The 20,479-nt window shown below is 36.8% G+C and overlaps 2 protein-coding genes and 1 long non-coding RNA gene across 16 annotated transcripts in view; all 3 read left to right on the top strand.

The window, feature by feature from the left end:
* The window catches only part of LOC110378155 (vinexin), a 170,424-nt gene extending 169,497 nt beyond the window's left edge, over nt 1-927 (top strand). For 3 of the 14 annotated variants that reach the window (XM_064037174.1, XM_064037175.1, XM_064037177.1), the window contains 2 exons: nt 57-186; nt 619-808. In XM_064037174.1, the coding sequence (XP_063893244.1) occupies nt 57-186; nt 619-787 (299 nt within the window). In that variant the 3' untranslated portion in view covers nt 788-808. Of the gene's footprint in view, nt 1-56; nt 187-618 lie in introns of all 14 variants that reach the window. The other 11 variants (XM_064037176.1, XM_064037173.1, XM_064037180.1 and 8 more) reach the window with 9 other exon arrangements.
* Nucleotides 928-1,460: 533 nt separating this feature from the next.
* LOC135117629 (uncharacterized) lies at nt 1,461-2,820 on the top strand. Its single transcript, XR_010277010.1, has 2 exons — nt 1,461-1,590; nt 1,992-2,820. It is a non-coding gene; the product is annotated as an uncharacterized LOC135117629 (long non-coding RNA).
* Nucleotides 2,821-5,274: 2,454 nt separating this feature from the next.
* LOC110378137 (centrosomal protein of 290 kDa) lies at nt 5,275-19,877 on the top strand. Its single transcript, XM_064037254.1, has 32 exons — nt 5,275-5,541; nt 6,258-6,333; nt 6,705-6,976; nt 7,049-7,184; nt 7,263-7,399; nt 7,483-7,593; nt 7,683-7,967; nt 8,073-8,260; nt 8,350-8,631; nt 8,707-8,846; nt 8,929-9,103; nt 9,232-10,070; nt 10,141-10,306; nt 10,385-10,523; nt 10,602-10,711; nt 10,789-10,965; nt 11,056-11,317; nt 11,407-11,647; nt 11,723-12,392; nt 12,509-12,643; nt 12,727-12,832; nt 12,920-13,093; nt 13,321-13,523; nt 15,389-15,538; nt 15,799-15,933; nt 16,552-16,706; nt 17,084-17,259; nt 17,970-18,130; nt 18,436-18,563; nt 18,998-19,095; nt 19,389-19,526; nt 19,723-19,877. The coding sequence occupies exons 1-32, from the start codon at nt 5,359-5,361 to the stop codon at nt 19,786-19,788; spliced, it is 6,414 nt and encodes a 2,137-aa protein (XP_063893324.1). The 5' UTR covers nt 5,275-5,358; the 3' UTR covers nt 19,789-19,877.
* The last annotated feature ends 602 nt before the right edge of the window (nt 19,878-20,479 follow it).

Genomic DNA, 20,479 nt, shown 5'->3' with positions numbered 1-20,479 from the left:
CGGACTGTATCATATTCCCTTTATGTCCTAAACAAAAGTGTGACGTCACAATGCAGGTTACGTGGCGAAGCCTGCGCAGGCGTCGCTGTCGGCGTCGGAGCGCGGCTACGGGCCACCCACCGGCGCGGGCGTCGACCTCAACAATACCGAGCCCTTGTACGTCGATACTAATGCGGAGGCCATACCGTTAGTATGAGGTTTTTTTTTACTTTTTTGACTGTTGTTCAGTTATGCGATGTGTGATAACCTCATGTGTGTTGATAGTGAGATGTGGGAAAAAAATGTGAATCATTTTTGGAGCATTTATGAGGCTGATCTCATATCAGATTGTTGTAGGACAGATAATTGGGACGTTTTTTTGTATGAATATCTGACTGGGGTTTTCCGATCGACTTTTGTAGGAGTTCTGCGTTTCACGATTGCTATCCCTGTGTTCTATTTTTCTCCTACAAACAATCGGTCACCGATTAACAACCATAGATGGGCGGTGAGTGTAGGCCATATTAAAAAGAAGTTTTGGCCATCTTACATCGATCGTCTACTTTTCACCTTAAGCAAACTTGCCTAAATATTTTCAATTCCTTCACCTTCTAACTTTCTTAAATCAAAACATTACAGATACCGCGCGATGTACAAGTACCGGCCACAGAACCCCGATGAGCTAGAACTGAACGAGGGCGACACGGTGTATGTGCTGGAGAAGTGCGACGACGGCTGGTACGTCGGCTCCAGCCAACGGACAGGACGCTTCGGGACCTTCCCAGGTATGTACGGAGTAGAGGATTGATGGAGTATTGAGTTAGAACTGAACGAGGGAGACACGGTGTATGTGCTGGAGAAGTGCGACGACGGCTGGTACGTCGGCTCCAGCCAACGGACAGGACGCTTCGGGACCTTCCCAGGTATGTACGGAGTAGAGGATTGATGGAGTATTGAGTTAGAACTGAACGAGGGAGACACGGTGTATGTGCTGGAGAAGTGCGACGACGGCTGGTACGTCGGCTCCAGCCAACGGACAGGACGCTTCGGACCTTCCCAGGTATGTACGGAGTAGAGGATTGATGGAGTATTGAGTTAGAACTGAACGAGGGAGACACGGTGTATGTGCTGGAGAAGTGCGACGACGGCTGGTACGTCGGCTCCAGCCAACGGACAGGACGCTTCGGGACCTTCCCAGGTATGTACGGAGTAGAGGATTGATGGAGTATTGAGTTAGAACTGAACGAGGCAGACACGGTGTATGTGCTGGAGAAGTGCGACGACGGCTGGTACGTCGGCTCCAGCCAACGGACAGGACGCTTCGGGACCTTCCCAGGTATGTACGGAGTAGAGGATTGATGGAGTATTGAGTTAGAACTGAACGAGGGCGACACGGTTATGTGTTGGAGAAGTGCGATGACGGCTGGTACGTCGGCTCCAGCCAACGGACCGGACGCTTCGGGACCTTCCCAGGTATGTACGGAGTAGGGAATTGATGGAGTATTTAGTTAGAACTGAACGAGGGAGATACGGTGTACGTGCTGGAGAAGTGCGACGACGGCTGGTACGTCGGCTCCAGCCAACGGACAGGACGCTTCGGGACCTTCCCAGGTACGCACGGGTTAAAGTATGGATAGAGTATTATTTAGGTATCAGGCTTTCAAAATTTCATCAGTATCAGCCATGATGAAAGGTATCAGGTGGTCATTATTTATTATAGCTAAATAGTTAGGTGAATTTTGGTGAAGTCAACCTGAGACGTAGGACGTAGGTCACTTGCGTATTGTCTTTGGAGAAGGCTATATCCCAAAACTAGTTGATTCATGTGATGGTTCCTCTAATGTGTGCAAATATGAATATTCATACAGAGAGTGCAACTAAAGCTGCACAAATATTATGGAAAATAAATTACAGTATGTTTACACGTGTTCACTCAGTTGAATTATGTTGATATATGCTTTGATTAACAACAGAACATTACTGTTTTTTTAATATAAACTTGCTCTTTCCAGGTAACTACGTGGAGCGCATCTGATAGCGCGAGTGGTCGCTGCTCCGGCGCCTGCGCCGCGCCGCGCTGTGTGCGCGCCGCCCGCGCCACCACACACACACAGACAATAAACACGGACTACACTACTAATGGAGTGCTAATGTGCTAGCGATCGCCCACGCGACTCGCCACTTTACCAACAGACGTGAACGCATCAACCCCACCGAGCACTCCATTCATTCACTAATCCGTGTCCTCAAACTTAGCCAGTGAATTATTGAGTGTTAAAATCTTTGTCACCAAAATAATATTAGTTCTTTATAGCTACTCCAAAATACCCTCAATATTATAATAGATTTGTATACCGCGCCCTCAATTTCTACGTATTTATTACCCAATGTAGTATCATAAGTACATGAGTAGTGGTGGAGGTCATGTATGTGTAAAGCCGCTCTATGTTAAATATTATAACCGAATATGTACCTTAGAGTCTATCGTCGAATGATACCAAAATTACGCCATGACTTTTTATAATATTTTGTACAAAGGATATAAGCTAAGCTGAAACTAGAGTTGGCCTCGGCGGAACTCGAACTTGCTGACCAAAGCGTACAGTAGTGACGGCATTAGTAACTCGACTCGAGCCTAACACACTAACAGTAGAAGTATCAATGTGTATCGGTGTACTCTCGCTTCTGTCATCCCTCGAATGGAACATGTAACCGCATCGTCAATGTAATCTATCCAAAGTTGTTTTATGCGTCCCAAAGAGTATGTTTATCTGATAATTATGATGTTGTATAATTGTAAAAAAATAATAAAAATACTTATATACTTGTAAAATTGTTTAGCGTAGTATTTATTTATAACGTAGGAGTGACTTGTTTGGGCTCGTCTTTTAAAAGTGATATTTTAAAAGAACGAAGCCGGATTACTAATTCTAAAATACTAACCGATTTATATATGTTATGGACCATATGATTAATTCGGGCATTATTTATAATGCCCGAGCATTATGAATAATGTCTAGCTTTATCGGGCCAAGTGATTAATAACTATCTTAACTTCATTATTTATCACAATGCACGGGCATTATTATATTGCTACATGATAGTTGGGCAATTTGATAATAAAGCTATATTTTATACGGTGCGAGGGTGGCAGTTGTTCTAATAAATAAATCCTGTTACTTGCTACGTATTTTATGATTATTGTTTTAAATTATATGTTCTATTTTAATGGGAAATTATAAGTCTAGCCACAAAATTATTAATTGGACAATTGTCATCTAATTTACTAACTCGGCCTAATTTTTCTTGGCTCATTTTTTTTATGGTAGAATTTAATTTGGATTCAAAACATTGTAGGTATTAAAAACTGAACTTAGTGACGAAAACGAATCGCTGCAAAACCGACTCCACGTAGTCTTGTCTGCCCTACCCCTAGAGTGCAATTCAAAACCGCGTAGGCGCGGAGGGGCGAGGCGGCAGATATCGTCGCAGATAGTTTTCACGCTCACCACCGCAGCTTCCGCTTTCTGGCCGGCTCCGCCGGCCAGCCTCAGCCGCGTCGGCGAGCGTTAAAACTACCTGCGCCTCAGCTCGCAGGGCACCGCCGGAGCCCCGCAGCGCCGGAGCCCCGCAGCGCCGGAGCCGTGACAGAAGCCATGCTTGCTGCATGTTGCATGCTTACTTCTATGCTCTGTCAATTGATATGGGATGTGTTATATTTAGTTTATTTTAAGTTAAATGTCAATAACAATAAAAAAAATGAAATTAAATATGTTTGTATTACTTTGCCCAAAAGGTCACGGGCAATATGTATAGTGCCCGGTCAATTTGATTGTTTGAATAATTATTATCAAACTGCACTCTCATATTGGGCATTATTCATAACGACCGGGCATTATGTATACTGCCCAATTTATCACTTGGTCCATAACATATACATCAATACATGGAATTACATATCTGCAAAAGTCAAACTTTGGAGTAATACTTACAAAATAATCTCTGGTGATAACAAAGTTTAGACATTTTGTGTGCATTGGCGTAACTTACAGAATGCTAGGTATGGGTATTAGTTACCGCATTAATGATATAAATACCTTCATAATAATACTCAAGACTATGCAATGGTTAGTATATATAGGGCGAGTAATTATTTGGCAACGGTTGACAATACAATATTGTATGCTTAATTTAAAATTAGTTGTACGGATATTAATAAATACGCGTGCTATGTATAATCTGGTGTCAAAGGTTCAGGCATCTAATAGTATTCATTTTTGTATAACTTTCTATCAAAACGTGTAACGGTTTTAAATAATATCTAGTCATGGATCAGATTTTGTAATATTTTTTACAATTTTGAAAGAAAATGCTGTTTTTTTCCTTCCATCGTATTTCTACCTGATATCGATGTATAACCCAGTAGTGGATGTTTACATAGGAATTTTATATATACCTGCCTACCTAAATGTTTGTACTTTTTCTAAGTGTTACCAAAGTATACCCTCGCCCTATGTCTATGCTTCATTTTGTGTAGATGCAAATTCTTTCACTATTTTTTAACCAATTGTATTGTTGTATTTACTTTTGTTAATTTATTTTTAAAGCACAAATGTTTTATTTTGTTGTTGACACCTCGACATACAATGTAACATTAACTGCTATTGTTCGATATCATCACACCTAATAAAGTAATCTTTGTATTTATGAAGTGTTTCATTTTATTCAACCTGAACAGCTTGAAAAAGCTTTCATATAGTTACAACCTATAAAAAAATTGAATTATACGTAATGAAGTTACATACGATAGCATGGAAGTTATTTAGGAAGAAAAAACCTACCCCGACCTACCCATACCACGTTTACATAATTTTCTCGTTCAAAAAAAGTCTTCAATAGAGGAGGCATAAGACCTCATTCCACAAAATAAAAAGTTAGGCCACTTGGGTGGAAAAACTGGAATAAATGCCATAAAATCATCAAAAAGAAAAAATATACTTTTTCTTTTTTTGTAGCGCTAATGGCTTTTCACAAATTATTTTCACCAATTCAAGCCAGTACGCAATTCTTCACATCGAATACTGACATCATTTTATTGGTATTTATATATTTTTTTAATCGCCTAAATAAAATATTTTTAACTACATTCTTTTTATACCATACAACAGCCCGGAAAAATTATAATAAATATTTACACAGCTGTTCCTAAAACGTAAGAACTCTTTGGACCAAAAATAATAATTGAATGCGGCAACAACCCCGTTGCTAGGCAACAGCGCTGATTACAAACAAACATTGCTTTGCGGCTGTGAGTCACGCGCGCACTGCAGTTATAAAATACTATTTAAATAACTTGCAATAAACGCTTAATTACCAACAATGGTGGAAACAGACTGGAGAGAAATACTGAGTTTCTCACAGAAGGAGCTCACACAATCAGATAAGGAGAAATTATGTGAAAGCCTGTGCTGGATGGAAGCAGATGATATCGAACTGAATTTTACTGACTTGAAAACTCTGTTTAGACTCTCGCAAGATATACTGAAGATAAAGAGTGAACAGGTAAGCATGTACAAGTAATATTTTGATATCAGGGATATTGTTTTTGGGCAGTAAATATCTATACAAATATACAACAGAATGTAATAATGTATAACATTAGAATGACACACTACTTAATTCTGACTACAGACTCAGCTATAATTCATGATGGATTCGCCATGTCAGCTTTTTAAGAAAATCCAACTTTCCTAACGATATTTTTTTTCTCATCCTCTTTTATGAACTGTGACATTATATAGTATCTTATATGATATTAAAAACCAGAGTTCAAAAAGCCATTTTGACGTATATCTATGTAATATATTAATATGCAAGCGATATATAAGCAATATTTACACAGCAGCTGCAATAGTGTCTATACGTTTGTAACGGTTGATTGAATCTCACCCCATGATCTACGAACAAAATCACCTATGCATTTTAGTACGCCTAATGAGTATGTATTATTTACATATATTAATATGTGAGTGGAAACCACGAGCGTTTTGCCTACTACCATCATAGCATTAAAATAATAAAATGCTAGTTATTTCACCCCCACAATTTACGAATTGTGCATTACATTGCACTGATTAGATTATGCTTCTTATTATTTAAGCGAGTGATCGATCCTCAGATAAGAATATTTTCCTTCTAAACTTACCAAATCCTTCACCCTGCGAGGTGTTAAAAGACACCAAAGATTGTCATCGTCTGTTTATCACATTTCTCTACAGGTAAACAACCTAGTCGGCCAACTGAAGTCAATTCAAAAGAAAAGCGGTAAAATGAAAGTGGATACCTCGTACACTGGTAAGTACAAGTACTTTCTTTATTACCTGCAATATTACTTGCTATAACATTATGGCGTGGATACTGACACTTTCCCCATTAGGCAGCTTAACGACTTCTTTATTTGATAAAGTTATTTTCCCTCGGCGTTTTCTTTTCTTTACTAACTGGAATCACAAAATGTTATCACTCAGAGATGCATCTTGCTGTAGAGAGATATTTTATTATGATCAATATAACACTTCAACTGCTTCAACAATAGTAAAACAGGTAGGTACCTTCCTGCTTCCAGTTTGGATCAAGTATTTAAATAAGTTATTTTGAAGAGAAGAAAATCGCATCGTAACACTTTCATTTCACTATACCTAAAATTCGTGTATTCTATAATCCAGTATCGCCAACACAAAGCAACGACAGTGCAGTCGAAACCATAACACACCAAGAAGAGATAATAAAAGCAAATAAAGAGATATTGGAACAGCTATATGCCGACATCGCTGACTTGGAGTCCAGGAAGAGTAGACTCGAGGAAACTCGAAGCAATCTTGATATGGATAGTGATTCCAGTCGAGATGTACTGTCTGAAATGAATGCTGTGGCCGAACTAGAGCAAGAAGTTACCATGAAGAACAAACACATTAGGAAGCTACTAAGTGATGTCAAAGTAATAACAATACCTTTAAACATGTGTACTTCTAAAACGTAGACATAGGCTCATATAACATTATGATTCTAGATATTAGAAGAAGAAAATACTAAGTTGAAAGAAAAAGTGTCAATTCTTAAGGATAAGTTAACGGAAGCTACTCAGCTAATTGATAACTTAACGGAACAAATAATGGCTATTAACAATGAATGCAGTCAGTTAAAAGGTAACAAGATTGCTAAAAACACTTTATTTGTGATATATAAAACACAGTATAATAATTCCGTATTTTGTATTACTTCAGAAATCTTAGGCAAATCAGAAAAGGCAAAAGCTAACCTAATGTTTGAAATGGAAGGATTGAGAAAAGAGCTATTCGAGAAGGATTCTAAGAGGGAAAACATCTATGACGAAATTAAATCAAAAGTTCAACATTGGAAGGTAAGTAATAATATAAGCCTCGTACTACTTGTAGATACTAGTGTTTTTATAAAGAACTTCTTTCAACGTTTGATTTATCTTAGAGCATTGCCAGATCAAAGAAAGCTGAATTAGAGGCAGTTACAAATGAGAATTTGAAATTAAAAGAAGATTTAAAGGAAGCTTCTAAAGTCTCGACGATTTCATCGCCTAAAGTAAGTATGCACTTTCTTTACATATACATAATGTAAAACGTACACAGTACACACATAAGATAACTAAACTGAAATACCTACTGTATCAGAAAAATGACGCAGAAAAACAAAAAATCAAGGAACTACAAGACAAATTACTGGAAGCTTCCAATGAAATTGAGCAAACGGCAAACCTCATCAATGTACTGAAAGCTGAGAATAAACAACTTAAAGCTATTATAGAAGATGTGCCAGATTTTGCAGCTCCCGACGCTAAAAACATTTCTGATGATAACAAAGAACGAGCAGTAATCAATAAATTGAAAAAGAAAGTCAAGACTTTGACTGAAAGTCTTCAAAGTGCTGAAGAAATGGTTGCGGTTAGAGAGAAAGAGGTAAATATTTCATCACAATTAGTTTGTTTATTATTATACCACAAAGTTTACATTGTGTACAATTTTACATATGAAAATGAATAATAATAATGATACTCGTTAAAGTTGACAGAAATTACATCGCAACTGCAGCTTCTGCAATCAGATGAAGGAATAAATGCGTTACTCGAAGGATTGAAGAACAAGAAACGACAAATTAAATTTAAAGATGAAGGTATAAAAACATTAGTACAAGAAGCGAACACTTTAAACAATCTGATAAATGACTTGCAACTTGAAAATGAAACTCTGAGGTATGCAATTCTAAAACTTATCTTAATCCTATCTCCTATCTTTATAGCTATTGAGCATTCATGTATATTAAATAACTTATATGTTACAGACAAAAGTTTAACGTACCCGCTGAAGAGAATATACCTACAGAAGGTATTATGAAGGAATATCGTACTTTACAAGAAACTAATTCAGAAATCAGTAAGGAGCTGAAGAGATTGGAAAATAAAGTTATTGGACTTGAGCTCAATAACCGTAATTTGACTATTAAAATACGAAAAATGACTAATCTTCTTTGTAATGCTGGATATAAGAAAGACAAAATAGATCAGATTATGGCAGACAGTGAAAGCGACGATAGCACCCACGACGATAAAGAAGCCAAAACAGAGTAAATCATTAGCAATCATCATATTTTTGTATGTTAAAATGGAATTAAAATAATTAATCTTATATAAAATTTTAGTGATACAACACAAGAAGTGGAAAATCCATCAGGCGCTACAGAAAACCAAGATCAGGAGAATGATATGATTGCAATTATTGAAGAAAATAAAGGTCTCCGAAAAGGTCTTCAAGAAATACTAGAATTTTTGAAAGATAACAGTACGTACTTGATTAGAAGATAATCCTTTTTGCTTGTAGTGTTAGACGTTTTACATAATTGTGGCGTTTTGTTCAATTTCAGGTAAAAGTTCTTCTGGTGTATTGACACTGCAATGTCCGAGCTTAGAAACAATACTATTGTCAATGGAAGCAAGAAACTCTGCTGGATGGTTTGCACCACATATGACTACAGTTATGGAACTAAGAGCTGCCATAGGTGGCAAAGATGCACTTTTAACCGCCCTAAATGAAGCCAGGTACTAATTTGTTACTGCAACAATAAATTCCAAAGATATTATTTTATTAATTTGTATAAAGATAAGTAGTTTAAGTTTGTATATATGTATAGTGTGTACATTTTATTAATTTAAGTATTAATTTACAGAAAAGAAACGTTTGATATGATGACAAAATTATCAGATGCGACTAAAAAATCATCAGAACTCGAAAAGAGGTTGATTGAAATGGAAGTTAAGAATAAAGAAAAGGAGGCCGAAGAGAAACTTTCTCAACAAATGAATGCAGACGTTTGCGAATTCGGTTCATGGATGTCAGAAAAAGAACAAAATGACATTGATTTTTATGATAAGTCACAAATTGTCAAATTTGTCGAAAAGGGAAATTCTTTGTATGAATATCAATTAAAAAAGGGTTTAGAATACTTCCACATGAAATTCAAAGAGTTATTTGATAGACTAACATCTATGGCTATTAAAGCCAGTGACGACCTCAATAAATGGTCTATTCAAGAGGAACAATATAAAGCAGAAATAGAAACTTTGAAAAATCAGCTACAACAAGAAGATGAAGATCATAGTGACCGTTCTCCTGGAGCTATCCCTGCTCCTAATATGAATGGTTGGCAAAGAAAATGTACTTATTTAGAAGATTCATACAAATACATACGGACCTTAAACGAAAATATGAAAAATGAAATTTTGGAGACTAGAAAAGATGCAATGGAAGCATCGTCAGATTACGAAACACAAATTCAGAAGTTAATGCTTTCGGTTGCAAATTTAACGGATAAGTTAAGATATTCCATATCTCTTGAACTGTTCTGGAAACAAAACTTGGCACTTACTGAAGTAATTTCAAAATACAGAAAGCTAGTGGAAGAAGGTTTTAGTAACCAAAACCAAATGATGAATCTATTTACTCGACTAGATGAAGATAAAATCAATATTATCAACTTTATTCGCCTTGAAATTAACCAACGCAACGGTAATATTTTTCAAATTTATTAATATGAAGTACCTCAACAAGTTTTTTAAATAACATTAAATGATTGCAGGGCAACCGTCAGAAGAAATGGCACAGAAAATTGAGTCAAACATAGAGCACATGATTTTGAAAAAACAAATAGAACAACTTTGTACTGAGTTAGATAATAAAAACAAGAAAATAGAAAACTTGGAACTTAAGAATTCGGAGCTCCAAGAAGTACAAGTTAAAAACATGTAAGATCATAATCAATGTCTGTGCAGTGAGTATTTATCAAATTCAAATATAATTAATAATAATGATTAAAATTTCAGTGATGAAACTTTGGCTTCTATAACAAAACTAGAGGTCGATTTGATGAAGGAGCAACTGAATAAAATATCTGAAGATAATAAATCACTTAAAGAACAATGCCAGCACATGAGCAGTCAATTAGACATTGCGCTCTTACAGGTATTAATGAACTTAAAATATCCCTTCTGTTAATACTGTTTCTTGGTTCACTTACTTTAACGTTTTTCGATTTTGCAGTTGCAAGACAGTCAACAGAGACAAATGAGTCATGATATGGAAATTAACATGCTACAGCACCAAGTCCTAGATCTACAGTCTACTAGTGACAATAAAGCCATCATTGCTAGGTAAAATAAAACATATCTGAAAAATAACGTTTTCGTAACTTACTAATCTAATTTCGTTCAAAATTCTTCCTTCACAGACTAAGCGGTGAGATCTTAGTAGCTCACCTTCAAGCGTCCGAGAGTCATAAGAGAATAGAGAGACTTCATGCAGCTCTGAATAAAGAAAGGGAATTGAGAATGGAAGCTGAAGATATGTTCAGAGCTCGCCAGAAAATCTTTGATGTTTATGCCATGAGATACGAATCGAAATTCAAGTTCGTAATTATTTTCTCTCTCCTCTGATTCAAGTTTCTAATAATGAGTAGTCATTTTTGTTGCAAATTGTTGTTATTTTCCAATTTTAGGTACATATACGAAATTATGCAAACACTACGACAACAATACCAAGGAAGTATTCCACTTATATCCCTCGAAAAATATCTGAATAAAGTAGAAGAACTTTCCCGTAAAAACCAGGCTGTGGATGATAAGCTCTATGAAATAGAAGATCTGCGAGCTAATTTAATTACTAAACATAGCGTATTCGATCAAGTCTTGGATATATCTAAAGATAAATGTCTGATTGAAGAAGATAGTTGTCCACACAAACTAAAGTATATTATGATGGTAAGTTGAACGCGCAAAACTTATACATACATATATGATTTTAGTAACAGGGAACGTCAGGTTTGATACTTTCCTCTTTATTATTTAAGCAATCGGTGAATGCGCGGGAATTAGAACATATCAACAAAAAATTAAAAGCATTAGAATTATCCCGTGAAGAATTAATCAAGCACTGCAATAACTTGGAGAAGACTCTTGTCCTTGTGAATCAAGGGTTCGAAAAGTCTGCAATAAATGAAAAACGTAAGAGCGTTGATGACGATTCTGAAGGCCAATTAATACAATTGGAATTGGAAGATGTTCAATCTGACGAGGAATCGAGTTCTAGAAGTAAGATATTGTTATTAATTACTAATAATGTTTTAAAATGATTATATAATTATTTGTATTTCGAATCAATTTTAGAAAGTCAAACCATCACATTGACGAAACCAGAAATATTGAAACCACAACAAAAAAGTGCCCCAGATACTGACAAGGAAAATAAGAAGTCAGAATCGCCAGTCAAGACACCACAAAAGAAACGAAGTACCGAATTTTCTAATGCATTTGTTCAAACTATCCCCATCGAGATTATTAAAGCTCACCGGATTATACAAACAGATGAAACCAGTGATACATTAGAAGTTATGTCTAATCGTATAGTCTCTCTCAAAGCAGACATTGATAAAACTACTAAACAATTGTACGAAGCCATGGGTTTAGCGCAAAAACGTACTCAAGAAATTCTTACCCTAAACAACGAGAAAGTTGTATATGAATCCACCATACAAAACTTAAAACACTCTAACAATGAGAAAGATGCACTTAACGAGGAACTACGAGGCATAATTGGTGACTTGAAAAAACAACTCAATGATTATCAAACGAAGCAGATGACAGAAATCCATCAAAAGAGAGACAGCAAAAATGAAGAGAATAAATCTTTATTACTGGCCATAAAACAATTAGAAAATGACAAAAATGCGATAATGGTAGAATATAAAGAGTTACTGAACAACGAAAGAGAAGAGTATGCAAAATCTGTTAAAGAACTGCATGTGAAGATAATGGAATTGCAGTCTAAGCTAGACAGGTATGTTTAGGAAAATATTTGGTAACACGCCTTTCACATCAATCATTTTGGACACGTTGATAATAATTGTGTGACGTACAATGCTAAACATAACACTAATCACTTATTAATTGTAGACGAGCCAGTGAAGCGAATTCCTCCAACGGAGAAGCATTGAAAGAAGTTGTTACTAAATATACGATCAAAATTGCGGAGTTAGAAGACAGGAGTTTTAGATTACAAAGTGAATTAGAGGAGTGCCAATCTGAATTGTGAGTACCCGTAACTTATGTTACTACCACTAGTTTTGAAACATCAAAGTCAAAGTCATTTTTATGCTCTTGCATTTTTTTAGAACAACGTATCAAAGTGAATCGGTTCGTTGGAAGGAATTAGCAGCAGAAAGACTAACTAAGATGGAGCAATTGAATTCTCAACTTGCAGAACGACACTCCCATGAGGTAAGACTCGTACAAATATTAAAATAACATATGTAAGTAAAAAATTGGGAATCCAGAAGAATACAAGACCTGATTTTTTGATTATAGGTAGAGTCATATAAAGCGGAAAATGAGCACTGGTTGACCCAAATAAACGAAATGCAGAGGGAACACATGGATTTAAGGACAAGGCTCACTGAACAGAAAACTATCTACCTGAAACAGTTGTCAGAAAAGGACACGCAAATTGAACAGTTGCGCATTATTATAAACAATTTAAAGGTGAGGTTATAGAATTAGGAAAACATATCCTTAGGAAATAAAATTGTTTTTTTAATGTTATATCTAATCTCTGCTTTTGATCCTTGGTCGAGATGGTGCTTGATTTTAGGAAGGCTTTTAGAGTTTTTACAAAACGGGATTGGTGAACAGTAGAAATTTATTTTTTTACTAAAGGTTTTTTCAATACTGACGAATGTTTTTCCTACATTTAAACGTGTTTATTTCAGACACAAATAATGAACATGCAAACTCTGATCTCAGTCAACGACCCTAGTTTCGATCTCTCTGCTATAGTAGAGGTTGATGAAACTAGCGATGCGTTATCCCAACAAGGCTCCGAGAGACTGGAACTCAAGTTTGAGTCAACGGTGGATTTACACGACTCGCATGAAGATGTCGTTAGAATACCAGCTTCTTCTACGACTATTTGGTAAGTTAACTCAAGAATAAGAAAGTACGAAAGAAAATTTCTTGTGAGAGAGCAAAAGTTTTATAGACTTCTCTAATGTGAATAGATGAAAGTGTTGCAGTAACATCTGTTTTTACGTCAACTTCTTTTGTTATATTCTTCTTTGCGATATATTAAATATCTTTGGTACCTGAATTTTCTTCAAAATTTCTTTATCTGGTTGTTTTTTACACGCTTTTTATTAGCTTCACCTGTATGTTTGTATGTTTGTAGGTTTGTAACCGACTTCTTTGGGCGCGATTTTGACCCACTTTAAACGGCCAGATTTCGTTCAAACTTTGTAGATTTATTGAGGACCGATGACAATACACTAATTTGATAAAATTATTCCATTTTTAACCGACTTCCCAAAAAGGAGGAGGTTACACATACACATCGATTACTCCGAGGTTTATAGACCGATTTACGTGATTCTTTTTTTGTTCGACTCGGAATAGCTGCCAGTTGGTCTCATAGTCATCAGGTCAGGATCTGATGATGGAAACCCTGAGAAATCGAGGGCAACCTTCGAAAGTTGTAGGCATACATAGGGTAAAAACTTGACACTCAGGTGTACGCCTAAAAGCACTATTCAACTGTGAAGATTTGGAGCTGACCTGATGATGGATACCAGAGAGGGTCGAGGGAACTCGACAACTGAATATGTAAATTACCTCGTGTTTGGGCTTAAATTATTTGTATTGACAAGACCTTTGCAACAGTGAAGGTTTGGAGCTGACCTGATGATGGAGACCAGAGAAAGTCGAGGGAACTCGACAACTGAATATGAAAACTACCTCGTTTTTGGGCTTAAATTATTCGTATTGACAAAACCTATGCAACAGTGAAGGTTTGGAGCTGACCTGATGATGGAGACCAGAGAAAGTCGAGGGAACTCGACAACTGAATATGTAAAATACCTCGTTTGGACTTATATTCTTTGTATTGAAGAGAACTTCCCACTTGTATGGATAGTGACAACTATTCGTATCACTGAAAAGCTTTAAATAAATAACCTTTTACAAAAGAATTAAACCGACTTCCCAAAACACTAAAAAGCAAAAAAAAAACTAATTTTAGGTGCATCGGCCTAGAAGTCGGTGGCAAAATTAACTTAGTAACATCCATTAGACACCGACTTCTAGGCTTTTCAATTTGCAAAATATGATTTTTGTTAATTTATATAATTTCATCTATAGTCGATAAGGTAAGAAAATTAATTAAAATTTTCTAGAATTTTTCTGTACAGTCGATAAGGCAGGACTCGATGTTAATTTTTATTTCCAATAATTATCTTTAGCCGTTTTCTCTAATATTGACAAATTTTTGTATACTAAAGAGAATTTTAATTCTACAAAACAAATAATAGTTTTAAAACAAACTAAAAAGTAGAAAATAAATAATAGTTTTAAAAAACTAAAAAAACACGCTTTTTATAGAAAAACGAACTAAAAAATAGAAAATAAATTTTAATGAATTTAAATTAAGAAAACAGTGTTAAAATTTCAATGAATATAAATTAATAATAGTGTGAATACAAAAAATATTTAAAAAGCGTGGGGTGCTTTTAAGATATTATCGAAATGAAAATCACTGTACTCATATCTGTCAATAAAATATTTATAACTATTGACACCATGCACCCTTTTTTAAATATATTTTTTGTATTCACACTATTATTAATTTATATTCATTGAAATTTTTAACACTGTTTTCTTAATTTAAATTCATTAAAATTTATTTTCTATTTTTTAGTTCGTTTTTCTATAAAAAGCGTGTTTTTTTAGTTTTTTAAAACTATTATTTTTAATTGAAATTTGATTATTTGTTACTCCCTTTTTCCACAGGCAAGAGCCAGTGATAGAGCGTCTCCGCCGAGAAAAGCAGTTAGCAACCAAACAGAACGCAATTCTTCGTCGGCAGATCAAGGTGCTGGCTTCACGGGAGAGGCGAGCTCGATTGGATGCTCAAAACCTTAAGAATCAAGTGTTTAGAATGTAAGTATTTTATATATATTTACTAGATTTCAACTGCAATGTTGGTTTAGGTCGCATCCCTTGTATTTTATAGCTGTTTCCCGAGGTGCTATGGGGGGCTAGTGGCTTTTGGAATGAACTACTTACAATACCCTTATATCCGTCTCCAAGGAGTCCGATCTGTAGGCTTCGCCATAAATCTGTTTAGTCATTTGTGGGTGAAAGCTCACGTTCGCAATTATAAACTAATGGTTTATTTTCAATAACATTGCCAATTTCAGAAGCACGACCGGCAACAAAGTGACGACGGCTGAAACAGCGGCGTTGCACAACAAGATCGCGTCGCTCCAGGCTCAGCTGACGAGCGCGCGCAGAGAGCATCACTCTAGCGTCGCGCTCTGGGACAAATGGAAGAGGTATGTAGCAAAGTGACGACGGCTGAAACAGCGACGTTGCACAACAAGATCGCGTCGCTCCAGGCTCAGCTGACGAGCGCGCGCAGAGAGCATCACTCTAGCGTCGCGCTCTGGGACAAGTGGAAGAGGTAAGTAGCAAAGTGACGACGGCTGAAACAGCGACGTTGCACAACAAGATCGCGTCGCTCCAGGCTCAGCTGACGAGCGCGCGCAGAGAGCATCACTCTAGCGTCGCGCTCTGGGACAAATGGAAGAGGTATGTAGCAAAGTGACGACGGCTGAAACAGCGACGTTGCACAACAAGATCGCGTCGCTCCAGGCTCAGCTGACGAGCGCGCGCAGAGAGCATCACTCTAGCGTCGCGCTCTGGGACAAGTGGAAGAGGTATGTAGCAAAGTGACGACGGCTGAAACAGCGACGTTGCACAACAAGATGCTTTGTGGTTTCAATCGTGTTATAGAAGAAGTAATCCAATGATGATGATTATGAAACTTGCCTGGATTCAAGGAATTGTACAGTGAAAGCTACGAAACATTACAGTGTTCTACGAGTATTACCTAGGTACATCAGTAAACATTGTATAGAAGCAAATACTGTATTTGATAAATTGCTCCTCAGAGCCCAACAGGCGGCAGACCGTTGGCAGTCACGCTACGAAGATAAATGCCAGGACGTCACTAAACTGGAGGCCGGCCTGAGCCTCGCCAAGTCTGCGGTGGCTCGCTTGGAGAAGGAGAAGAGAACGCTGCTCGCTAGACTTAATGAAGCTAAACGTAAGGCCAACTTTGTATAAAACTACACTAGGCATATAAAATAACGAATAACATATAACATTATAACGTTAGCATATAACGAATTTATATTCATAGCAGAAGACTACAGCTTATCGACACTCAGAACTCAGAATTTTGTACTAGGGAGTTGGTTCCACCGTTTCTTCTTCCCGGCTTAATCAAGTAGTAAGTGGTTATAGGCGAGTGTTTTTGAGGGCTGTTTTATATCAACTCGACCTTCAAAAAGTGTTTACTTTCAGCCCACTTTGAATAAATAAGTTTTTATTTTTATCTTAACAATTTCCAGCCTCCTAAATAGTGAAATACCTTGAAAACTCTTAAGCTAAAAAAACATTTCTTATCTACTACACCAACAGATGACAGCCAACTAATAGCAATAGAGAAGCAAGAAGTGGAGACAGAGGAGAAGCCAGAACAAAGCGTCAAGGAGTACGGTTCGCATTCCGACGCGCTGCCGGTGTCCACACAAGCGCTGTTGGATCGAGTACAGGCTCAGCAGAGGAGAATTGCTGCCTTGGAAATTGCTGAGAAGGTATAGTACAAGTTATAGCTTAATTTCTTACTAATAGCAATAGAGAAGCAAGAAGTGGAGACACAAGAGAAGCCGGAGCAGAGCGTCAAGGATTACGGTTCGCATTCGGACGCGCTGCCGGTGTCCACACAAGCGCTATTGGACCGAGTACAGGCGCAGCAGAGGAGAATTGCTGCCTTGGAAATTGCTGAGAAGGTAATGGATAAGTTGCTGCTTCATTTCTTGAAATATGGATCAAATAGAACAGGTGTATAGAGATGGTCATTCACATTTACCAATTGTTTGACTTCTGCATGTCGGTCAAATTTTTGACAGGTAAAAGATACGGCAAATGTTATCAATTTTCTACAATTTCGCTTTGTGTCAACAGATATTTAGTTTTGATTCTGCGAGACAATATATTATGTACATCTCTGGTCCAGACAATATGAACATAAAACACTTACCTTATTTTAAATACACACAGCACTGAGCATACGCAGTACGTCATTGTAGGAATGCCAGCGTCAGGTATTCTACCCTGACACATGCTGTGCTGGACGGATTCGGGTGCACTACACCGCGAAGTTACCGTTCTCTTTTTACCCACTTTTTGTTTTGTTTTATTTCTTATTGTGAATCTTCTCTGTCTTTTTGTTTGTGCTGAATAAATGTTTTATCTATCTCTCTAGAAGTAGTAGAAGGTTCTGAACTTCTACTTGATATTCTAGGGTAACGAGCTCCTAGTGGCGGAATACGAACGTGCACTAGCAGAGATCACTTCCCTAAAGGGTCAAGTGTTAAAACTAGAATCCACTCTACTGGAGGCGCAGATTCGGAGCCCTCTCAAATCCGCCGGGGACGCACAACCAGAGCTTAATTACTGGAAGAGGTATGGATATTAATGACAATGTTCAATGTAGTTTTTTTTTCATCCATGCTTCTCAGTGTTTATATTTTGAAGATTGATCGTCGGTGAAATGTATTCAAAGGGAACAAAGTTGGAACATGGACAATCTGAAAGGCATCATGTTTAGAGAATATAAATCATGAAATCATAATTGAAATAAATATAAGAGAAGAATAATATGTAATTCGACTTAACACACATTTGAAACAAATCCAGAAGTTCAAAATGTTTCATCTAAAATCTTACTATACATATTTATGTTTATATTTTGTTTGTCTGGCTGTCAGTTATTGCGAGATGTTGAAGGAAGAGAACGTGCAGTTGACTCAGAAGATCAACACCATGGAAACATTACCGACCACAGCACAACAGCATCGAGTCAATGATCTTGAACAAACTGTCCTTAGTTTGAGAGGTATGTATTTATGTCTTAAATGATTTCTGCACTAAACACAATGTTAAGAATGGCATGATGTGACGTATTAGGTGTTATATCAAGAAATAAAATAATACCTTTGCCGTGATACAACACATTTATGAGTGGATAAGAGTCTGTGATTCACTCCAACCACAGCTTTATAAAGAAACTCTCCATTCGAAAACACGAAAACTCGAAAACTCTCCATTCGAAAAGAAATTGAGATTTTGGAAAGGGCAGTTTTTCAATTATTTTCCCTTGCCTGTTGCATGCGCAATTTGTCTTACTAAATACATATTTATGATCTACAGATATTCCCTAAGACCTAAGTCAGTCTGTCCCAAGATCACAGTTTAGAATCACATGCGGACACAATTTCACATCTAGGTGAATGTTAGCTGCACCCAAATCTTCATCACAATTAATTTCAGGCGTCATCAACAAGTTGCAAGCGGAACAGAAGTCGGGAGGCATTCATAAGAAGATCGACTCTCGACCTAGCAGCAGCCGCAGTAGTAATACCGAGAAGGTTGGTCTGCTAGTTTACACTAGGTTTTTGATAAAAATATGGGAAAAAATATATTTTTGAAAGACAGATAGGTACTGCCGGTTTCAAAATTACTTTAACTGAACCGATTATGGAATTCACCTCAATTATGTAGGTATGTATTACATTCAAATATTTCGTCTTGTCCCTCCTTCTTTTATTTCATGCATTGTTATATTCAAAATAACTTTTAGCTTTATTTGAACGGTTTGGATACTTTACCTGCATAGTCCTCTTTTCCTTTTTTAGCACCACTCAAATTATATCCCTTTCAGGGTCGTACTCAATTGGAGTCTCATCGCATAGAAGTGGCGAATCTGAAGAGAACAATTCACGACAAAGATATGTTGCTGGAGCGATCCAAGGAAATGCTGAAGATTGCTGCTGAGAGAGAAGATGAGTTGCTGAGAGAGGTATCACCTATACAAATCTGAATAGTTTGTTAGTTTTAATGCGTCAATCTCGGGAACTGTTAGACCAATTTGAATATTTTTATCAGCGTAATGTCCCATCCCATGGGTTGTGGATGAAAATTCTGATGGAAGCTATAATGGATTAAATACTATACTTAAGTATCGCGATTTTTTTATTATTTTTTTTGCTTTTCAGAACGCTTACTTACATCGGCAAATAGAAGAGCTTACACGATCTAGAGGTGGATTTATATCAGCTTAACTAACTAACTATTCTTTGTTTTAAGTGTTCAATGTTCGTTATGTAAGTGATTATGTGTTTGTGTGCATAAATAAAAACAAAATTTACAATATCGCATTTCATTTATTTCTTTTCCAATGTCCAATACACACATTCTTTCTCATGATTTAAGTAATTTGTAACAAGTTTACAACCATTTGAACAGAGTAAATAAAAATATGGTTATCGGGTCGGATGGTTCCAAGGGTGGTTCGTCTATACTTTTATTACACAGCCTGTCATCATCCTCCGAGCCTTTTTCCCAATCATGTTGGGGTCGGCTTCCAGTCTAACCGGATTCAGCTGAGTACCAGTGCTTTACAAGAATCGACTGCCTATCTGACCTCCTCAACCCAGTTACCCGGGCAACCCGATACCCCTTGGTTAGACTGGTGTCAGACTTACTGGCACCAGTAAGTCTGACACCATTACACAGCCTGTAATTTTAATAAATCTCTTTAGTATATTCAGAGGGCTATCTCAAATTCCTTGAAGAACCACGCTTTGAACGTAGTGTCTTCATAGTCCAAGCAGTCATTATTATGTGGTTTATTTTCAGAAAGAAAAAACTTGCGTTAACGTTCGAAATAATCTTAATATGTTCTGTCATAACAAGTCTCCCGGACTTGAATCAGTTTATTTTGAGACAGTGCGGGCTTACACTCAAAGAAGC

This window comes from Helicoverpa armigera, chromosome 12, assembly GCF_030705265.1.
Source record: "Helicoverpa armigera isolate CAAS_96S chromosome 12, ASM3070526v1, whole genome shotgun sequence".
Classification (NCBI taxonomy): Eukaryota; Metazoa; Arthropoda; class Insecta; order Lepidoptera; family Noctuidae; genus Helicoverpa; species Helicoverpa armigera.
The sequence above is the reverse complement of the archived record's forward strand: the minus strand, read 5'-3'. Positions and strand labels throughout refer to the sequence as shown.

Excerpts from the sequence above, each read along its gene's own strand:
- LOC110378137 (XM_064037254.1), top strand. The coding sequence starts at position 5,359 with ATGGTGGAAACAGACTGGAGAGAAATACTGAGTTTCTCACAGAAGGAG. Across the intron at positions 12,833-12,919 it reads CAGAACGACACTCCCATGAG|GTAGAGTCATATAAAGCGGA; the intron begins GTAAGACTCGTA and ends TTTTGATTATAG. Across the intron at positions 16,707-17,083 it reads TAGACTTAATGAAGCTAAAC|ATGACAGCCAACTAATAGCA; the intron begins GTAAGGCCAACT and ends CTACACCAACAG.